The sequence below is a fragment of the Calonectris borealis genome, chromosome 1, assembly GCF_964195595.1.
Source record: "Calonectris borealis chromosome 1, bCalBor7.hap1.2, whole genome shotgun sequence".
Lineage (NCBI taxonomy): Eukaryota > Metazoa > Chordata > Aves > Procellariiformes > Procellariidae > Calonectris > Calonectris borealis.
The window spans coordinates 197,502,583-197,511,151 of NC_134312.1; the positions used below are offsets into that span (position 1 = coordinate 197,502,583).

General features: G+C 59.6%; 1 protein-coding gene across 1 annotated transcript; it reads left to right on the forward strand.

Moving 5' to 3' along the window:
- Positions 1–1,543: 1,543 nt before the first annotated feature.
- Positions 1,544–4,750, forward strand: CDX2 (caudal type homeobox 2). The gene is made up of 3 exons (XM_075140106.1): positions 1,544–2,036; positions 4,278–4,423; positions 4,583–4,750. The coding sequence occupies exons 1-3, from the start codon at positions 1,544–1,546 to the stop codon at positions 4,748–4,750; spliced, it is 807 nt and encodes a 268-aa protein (XP_074996207.1).
- Positions 4,751–8,569: the final 3,819 nt, after the last annotated feature.

An 8,569-nucleotide genomic window follows, 5' to 3' on the forward strand; every position in this document is an offset into this window, starting at 1 on the left:
CCTAGGGAGGGACGCTCCTCGGTCTGCAGAACAGCCACCCACGGGGAAGGAAAAATACCCCTGCGACACGGCCACCCGGATCTCCTCACGGAAGACCCGGGACACGCGTGGCCGGGATAGTGTGGGGCCCGTGGGGGAGTCCCGGCAGGACCCAGCCGCACCCGCCCCACTAGAGGAGCCGGCGGGGACGGCCGGTGCTGCGCTGCTCCGGAGAAACGCGCAGGGAAAACGGGGGACGCTCCCGTCCCCATCCATTTTTTCTCGGCGGGTGAAAGGTTTCTTCGCTGTGTCATGGGAAAAGATGCGAATATGCAAAGCATTGTCCCCGCTCAGGGTGAAAAGTTAAAGCATAAAAGCGGCGGGGGGAAGCTGAGAGGCGGTCGCCTCTTCAAAGGGGGCTGGCTGGGCCGGGGGAGCCGAGTGCCGCTTGCCCGGGAGCCACCCTTCCAGGGCCAGCATTTCCAGCGGGTTTCTAAGGCGTCGGGGTGGGAAAAGGCGAGTGTGCGTGGAGGGGCAAGTCGCCGGGCTGCCCGTGGGCTCGGCCGCGCTACAGCGAGGGACTCGCCCCCCGAGGTGGCAGGCTCCGGGAGGGGGCGGATGGTTCCCCCCTTGGGGGGGACCATCCCCTAGCTCGGTACCCCAGGCCCCTGCTGTGGGTAGGAAGGCAGCGGGTGTTTTAGGCGAAGGCACCTCCAGCCCTCATCCCTTCCCGGCACCGGGGTCCAGGCTGGGGCGGGGAGAGTGGGCAGCGCCTGACCTCGAAGTTCTGCAGGCACACGCGGGGGGAAGGAGGCAGCGCCCTCGGAGGGGGGGATTTCTCCTCTTACCTCTCCTTCATCGCCCGTGACCGAGTGGGAGCGGGAGCGCGTGGGAAGCGCGTTAGAAAAAGCAGTAGGCCGGTGGGGTTTGTAGCTTAAAACAACCACGACAAAATGGCTTTGTGGATTTTTAATCAAAACTTCCTCCTCCTCCGCCCCTTCTCCCCCCCCCCACCCCAGCCCGAAGCACGGAGAAGAGCTGGTTAAAGTGCTGCCTACAGATCGGCCGCGATACACGGCTCCCATATTCCCACCCTCGCCCTTAGATCTCCCTCTCTGTCTTTTGCAAGTCTCTTGATTTCATCCTTTGAACCTGTGATTGGAGGTTAAAGTGCACCAGGTTGCAATGGAAGGAGGAAGCTCTTAAACAATAAAGGCTTGAATATTTAGCTGTGATCAGGTCGCTGCCCTCTCCTTATCTTTTTAAATGCAAATCGTCTTTTAGGGGTAGTAGCTATATACCCAGCGCCTCTCCACGTCACCTGCCTTTGGTGTGTCTGGGCCATTACTAATAGAGCCTTGTAAACAATCGTTAATCATGTAAGTGCTGCCGGCCATTGGATTCGGACCGGCAGCCGGGAGCGCGGAGCGCGGAGCGCAGCGCGGGGCCGCGGCCCCTCCGCCTGCCCCCTCCCCGCCCCGGGCAGCCCGTCCCCAGGCAGCAGGCGCGCCGCTGCGAGAGCCCCGAGCAGCATGCGGAGAGCCGCCGCCGGGGCCCCGCCAGCATGTACGTGAGCTACCTCCTGGAGAAGGACGGGCCCATGTACCCCGGCCCGGTGCGACACTCGGGGGGGCTCAACCTGGCGGCGCAGAACTTCGTGGGCGCCCCGCAGTACGCGGACTACGGCGGCTACCATGTGAACCTCGACAGCGCCCAGTCCCCCGGCCCGGCCTGGCCCGCGCCCTACGCCGCCCCGCTCCGCGACGACTGGGGCGCCTACGGCCAAGGGGCGCCGCCGGCCGCCGCCGCCGTCCACGGCCTCAACGGTGGCTCCCCCGCCGCCGCCATGGCCTACAGCCCCGCCGACTACCACCACCACCACCCGCACGCCCACCACCACGCCGGCCCCGCGCCCCACTGCTCCGCCGGGGTCATGCAGCCCCTCAACGCCGCCAACGCCGCCGCCGCCGCCCCCGAGCCGCTCTCCCCCGGCGGGCAGCGCCGCGGCCTCTGCGAGTGGATGAGGAAGCCGGCACAGCCCCCGCTCAGCAGCCAGGGTAAGCGCGGGCCGGGGGGAGGCGGGCGGGCGGGGGGCTGCCCCGCCGACCGCTCCCCTGGGGCGCTGCCGGCCCCCCGGGGCACCGTGCGCCGGGCAACGCGGCGGCGAGGGGGAAAGCACCCCGAAACAGACCCGCTCGAGGGCCGGTCCTCGGAAGAACGGGGGCTGCCGGGCTCAGCTGACAGCCTGTCCGCGCTGCTGAGTACGGCCCCGCCGCGGCGCCGGGCAGGCAGCGGCGGGAGCGGCTTTCCGCCGGGGAGCAGCCGCCGCCGGCCCCGGAGGGCCGGTGCCCGGGGGTGCGCTCCGGCGGAGCAGGGCGGAATGGCCCGGGATCCCGAGGGAACGCTCGGTCTTCCTCCCGCTGCTCCGCTCGTCCGCTTATAGCCACTTAGAAGATTTTTATAACCAATTATAGTCATATAAATCATCGGCCGGTGTCGCTCCGCATTTGTTTCTGAGTCACTGGGCGCCTACCCTTTATTAAGATCTCCGTGCGACCGGGCCTCCCGAGCGGCGTCTGCGGCTGCCCGCCGACCCCTGCGGGCTGTGCCCCGGCCGGGCCGGGCCGGTGGGGCCGGGAGGTGCGAGGGCGTGCCCCCCCACGCCCCCGGTCCCCCGGCGGCGGGAGGCCGGCCGCGGCTGCCGCGGACAGGACGGGTCAGGCCGTGGCCGGCGCCGCGCTCCCTTGTGATGTTAATACTCCCGCAGACCCTCGCTTTTATTTCCCCGCCTGCATCTGCCAGGGGAGACGCGTGTCCCCGCGCTTTGATATACGCCTTCCACGACTGTTGTCTCCTCTTTTTCCTTTATTTTTTTTATTTTTTGCTCTTTTTTTTATAATTATATGTAGTGGTCGGAAAAAAAAGGTGGCGACTTTTGCAGTAAATAACGATTTCTGGCATTCCTCGCTCATCCCCTGCCTTGCGCTACGGACGGCAGGGCTGGCGGGGGCTCCCCGGGCCGCGTGGGGTGGAGGTCCCGGCCACGCCCGTGGCCGCCGCGCCTCGGGGGAAGCCCCGGTGCCCCGGTGCCGGCCGCTGGCACCAGCTACGCCCCGGGTGGCGGTGGCGGTGGAGCTCTCCCAGGCCCGTCGCGCTTCCCACAGCAGCCCGTGGTGTTCCCACAGTTTGGGCTTGTGCGGTGGTGGCCGGTCCCTTGTCTCCATTCAAATTCTGCCTTTGGAGCCAGTGTTTATGTTAATGTGCAGGGCTGGGGGGATGAAAGCGCCTGCCGCCATTTGTTCAGTAGTGGTAATTCAAACAGAATGTGGCTGTCATTAAGGCTTTGAGAAGGGTTTTTCTTTGATAAGATCTCCTTGTCCTGCATTGTTTGGGATTGTGTTCCCTATTCACTGGCTCTGGGGAGTTTTCTCTGATCAGGCTTGTATCTTTACAGGGTGCTTTTGTTGTGGTTTGCGGAGAGTTTACCTGAACAAAGTCAGCCTGCTAGCCATTAAGCACCTTGGGGGCTCGCTCGGAGACTCCCCGCCTCGGCTCCCTGGGGACGGGAGGACCGGGGACACAACCAGTTGAACAAGAAACCCTCGGGAGAAAGGAGGTCAGCGGCTGCGGCGATGCACCCTCGCCGGCCGCTCGCTGGCATTCCCCTTCGGACTTCGTTGGGTTTGGTCTTTCGGGGTTTTTTTTTTGAGCGCTGAAGTTGCACGTCGCGCTTCCAGGGTCACCGAGAAGTCGCTTTAGTTGCTGCCCCGACGCCAGCGGCCGGGGGAAAAGCGGGGGGAGCCGGGCCGGAGCCCGGCCGGGCCCCGAGGGGTCCCCGACAGCCGCTCCCTGTTCTCCGCGCTTAGATGGGTGTTTCTCGTTTAGAAACGAAGCCGCCGTGCCCTGAACAGGGCTTTTCTTTCTTTTCCTGTTCCCTTCTCTTTGTAAAAAGTTTGTTCTCGGTAGGGAAGGCAAAACAAAACCGAAAGCCAACAGCAAGGGCACAATAAAGGTGCCCCAGGCGCAATGCACGGGCATTGCAATGCAGGGGCTGGCAGCCGGGGCCGAGAGCCCTTACAGCCGGCATGCCTGGGGTTTCTGGCCCGTGTCCCCAAGGAACCGTGGAAATGCTCCTCTCCCCTCTGTTCGCTGTGCTCAGTAAAGCCCCGGGCAGGGAGAGGCGAGCAGGAAGCCGGGGAGGCCTGATCCTGCTCGCCCTGCACCCGCGGAGGGGAGAGCCGCGCTCCGCCCAGGCCCTTTGGCTTCGGCTTACCCAACCCCGGCTTTGTTCTCCGCAGTTAAAACCAGGACGAAAGACAAGTACCGCGTCGTGTACACCGACCACCAGCGGCTGGAGCTGGAGAAGGAGTTTCACTACAGCCGCTACATCACCATCAGAAGGAAAGCGGAGCTGGCCTCCAACCTGGGGCTGTCGGAGAGGCAGGTCTGTCCCTCGAGCGACACTGCCCACGCCCGCCACGTGTGGCCGGGATGCGCGGGGCCGGGATGCGCGGGGCCGGGATGCGCTCTCGGTGCGGGCCCCCCGGGAGGGAGGACGTCCCCGGGGAACCACCCCCCTCACTCCCCTGTCCCCCTCCGGCAGGTGAAAATCTGGTTCCAGAACAGGCGGGCGAAGGAGAGGAAGATCAACAAGAAGAAGCTGCAGCAGGCCCAGCCCGGCGGCGCGGAGCCGCTCAGCCCCGGCGCCCCGCTGCAGGGCCCGGCGGCGGGGGCGGCCGCCGCCGGGCTAGGCCCCGCCGTCCCCCAGTGACAGCGGCCAGGGGACCGCGGCGCAGGGACTGCTGGAGGGCGCGGCCGCGGCGGGGCCGGGCCGGGCCGGGCCGGGGGGCACGGTGGGAGCGGCCCCCCCCCGCCTATGCACTACACCGCCCCCCGGGGCCGGCCGTGTGTACAGATGTACAGTGTATGTGTCTCGTCGTCCGGGGAAGCGTGGCCATCGCTTTATTATTATTATTATTATTATGTTTGGGTGGGTTTTTTTACCCTGGAGTTTGTTAGCTAAAAGGGGGGCGCTGCCTGCCGGTCCGCCCCCGGTGAATCTCAGGGATCGGTCCGAAACACCTTAGAAATGTTGTTGGGCTAACGATGAATTTTAACAGGAAAAAAAAGAAATTAAAGCACATTTTTTTATTTTATATTTTATTTTATTTTTTTCTTGTAACCATAAATATGCAAAATGTTCATCCTGCCCTAAGGGCTAGAGCAGACAAGATAAGGCACTGTTTAAACGTTCCGAAGTGAATTGCTTGATGTTAGACACTTGTAAAAGAGCCCATAAATCCGGTGCTGATAGTCATCCAGCCAGATTTATTAGCCGCAGTGCAGAGAAATTGGAAGAATGAAGTCTCCTCTGAAAAAGGTGTCCTGTCGTGCTGGAGTGAGGAGCCTTTCTTGTGTGTGCAATGTCCCGTCGGTTAAAGTATGTGCTGTTTCTCACCTCCTTACAATTTTTGGCTTGTTCGGAGTTTTTTTCCAGTTAGTCTTCCAAAGTTTCCTTGGTTTTATCAGTTTTATGTAGGCTTTGTTGCAGCCCCATCAGGAGCAGAAATCCTCAGAAGAGCCCTGTAATGTACCAGAGCCCACCTTGCACAGGCTGTGGCCCATTTCCACATGCTGGTTAAATGGTGGGGACCAGGATGGAGATGCTAAACGACTCACCAACCCGGAGATGAAAACAAGGAAAGTCCAGATGATTTGGCCAAATCACCCTGGCTGTTTGCCATGTGTACTTCTTACTTATGGCCGGGAGAAACCCCACTGAGAAGTGAGGCGGTGCAGCTGGGCTGGGGTGGCCACGCTGCAGCTGGTGCCCGGGCCTGGGTGTGGGACCAGCTTGTGTGGGCCTGGGCCCTGGCAGGGATGGGAGCACTGTCCAGCCCCAAACATATGCAGGTTTCTGACTTCTCCAGCATTTGGCTCCATGTTTTTCCTTTTTCTCATCAAGTTTATCTAAGATATTCCATTTGCCTTCTTTGGGGCACTTTGTTTCTCTCCTTGCTGACCTTGTTCTCATCTTTTTGCTAAAAGCCAAAGCCAACTGCCAGCAGGATCTGCAGGACTGCACGGCGAGGATTGGTTTGCCAGGGCCCCACGGACAAGGTAGCTCTCTCTGCCTGGGAGAGCTTGGGGAAATGGTGAACACCAGCCCCAAAGTCTCCACGCTGCGTTTTGGCCACATGTAGCTCCACGGCTTGCTGGGCCAGGGGCTGGGTGCTGGCTGGCAGGCTGACAGCGGACGTGTCAGGCTGTGCAAACCTGATCCAGAGCTCCTGCGCCTGGGGGAAGACCATGGTGGGAGGCAGCACCTCCAGTGTAGGGAACCTGCTTGATTTTCTGCCTTGTGCGTAGTCTCTGAAGCGGGTCTGGCCAGGAGACATGGGTGTAGCACCCAGGCAGTTATGCTCATTGCATGTGGGCTTGACACACACCACATCCTGCTGGGCCTAATGTCCATGGTTCGCTCTGGACCAGAGGGAGGCAGGAGCCAGATCCATCCTTCTTTGCCTCTAAAGGGATCTTTCTGAAGGAGCTGCTTCCCTGGGGACACCTAAAGCTGAGCAGCACCCACACTGAGGGGCTTGGCTCTGCAGCACCAGCCTTAAACCAGAGGAGAGCAGTTGCACCAGGGATGGCTGAGTTAAAAGGGCTTTGCAGGCACCATGACCCACTCCTTCATCTGTGCTCTCCCCAAGAGGGCACGAAGGCTCTCGGGGGGCAGTGGCTGTGCTGGCAGCGGGGGCACGGGCAGCCCCGGGTGGTGCCGTCCCTTCGAGGATGCCCTCTGACGCCTGGGGCCGCCCCCGCAGCATTGATTCCCGGCCCGGCTGCTGCCCGAGTTGCTACGCGTTGCTGCGATACGCCTGTCAATAAACCCTGTTTGGATTGTGGAGCAGAGCGCAAGGTTTGTTTGTTTAGTGGTTAGAGGTTCAAAAGTCGGCATTGTCCCACTGCAAACGAGCACAAGTTTTTTCTCCCTAAGGAAAAGCTGGCTGCGGCGAGAGGGAGGGAGAGATATCGGTGGGCCCTTTTATTTGCTTCCAGGAATAATTAATGGCAGCGCGAAAAAAGATGACCACGGAGTTATGAGAGGCCATCAATAAGTAAATTAATCACAAAGGATCTGGGGGTGCAAGAGGTGCTGCTTGGCACTTCTCTATGCCCGTGGGGCTGGGGGCGCACGGCACTGGCAGAGCCTGGGGGTCCTCACCGCAATGGTGGCACACAGCCGCCCCTGGTACCAGCCAGGGCGCGGCAACATTTGAGACAGTTCCTGTAACCCTTCAGCAGTGTGCTCCTGGTTGGTTTTAATGCTGAAAGTATCAAAATTTCCCTTTCTTGCCTGTAGGACTTTTAAGAGAACCCCATTGAGGTTAACTGCTCGATGTCCACAAAAGTTTCATGTGTCCAGAAAGTTCATTAGAGACGTATAAATAAGCCTGGCACATTTTAAACATCCCCATTCCAGATCTCTTCCCCTCTTTGCTAGCCAACATTCATTTTCTGAGCTTTCCTCAAATTCTTGATGATGGCAGTGCAGAACTCAAATTTCTCAGTGTAAAAAGGAACCGACCAAGCAAATTATATCCACACCCAATTTTGAACATTTCCCCCCCTCCCATTCCCAAACAAATAAACCACCAACCTTCCAGCTTCCTATATATTCCTCGTGCACCATAAAGGAGTGTAAAAAGGCACAAACTGAATATCTTGTTTATTTTGGGGGGATTATTTACAGGCACCTAGATTAGTCCAGTGGCTGGACCATGGCACTGAACCATAAGCACCATTTGAGAGAGGTGAGCTGGTTGTGGTGACCCCCCGCCCAACCCATGGGTGTTTTTACCCCTCACAGAGCTCCCCATTGTCCCGCAGCAGTGAGCCAAACCAGACTGGTAGGGCACAGTGTGTCAGAGCCCCTGCACCTTGCCTGCCTGGCAGGGGCTGGAGGGGGTGTCCTCGGAGAGCCTCTGCCCAGGCCGGGTAAAATCCAGGAAATCAGAAAGTTTGACCCCAAAATTGCAGGACAGCAGACCCCTGCTCTCCCTCTCTTGACAGATTTTCCTGCTCCTATCACCGTACAATAAGAAAGCATTTAGGACCCCTTCTCTTGCCTTAGCTCTTAGCCAAATGTAAGAGTTTCTCAAGAAAGCTCTTTTGAGTTTTGGGCAAGAAATGACCATATGCGTCATAGCCCACCATGGGGAGAACACTAAGGTCCTTAGACAGAGGACTTGGATGGTGTCTAAAGCAAATGTCTGCTTTCTCTGACCTTGAGCATCTTCTGGGGGCACATTATATATCCTCAGCCTGATAGTGGAGCACTCTGGGTCTGCAGTATGAAGACAGTAAGCTTTATAAAAAGTAAAAAAAAAATATCTGAAGTCAGCAGTAAGCAACAACCAGAGACACCCCCCCCTGCTTTTTGCCTGCACAAGTGGTTTTGGTGAGGCAGGCTGTTCCCACTCGTGGGTGAAGCAGTGGCTAGAAGCACACATCCCAGCGGTATAACAGAGGGCAGAGCCCATCCTTCAAAAACTGAGCAGGGTTTTGCTATGGGTGACTTAAACCC

Coding starts and splice junctions, on each gene's coding strand:
- CDX2 (XM_075140106.1), top strand. CDS start 1,544: ATGTACGTGAGCTACCTCCTGGAGAAGGACGGGCCCATGTACCCCGGC. Junction 2,037..4,277: donor GCCCCCGCTCAGCAGCCAGG/GTAAGCGCGGGC, acceptor TGTTCTCCGCAG/TTAAAACCAGGACGAAAGAC. Junction 4,424..4,582: donor TGGGGCTGTCGGAGAGGCAG/GTCTGTCCCTCG, acceptor CCCCTCCGGCAG/GTGAAAATCTGGTTCCAGAA.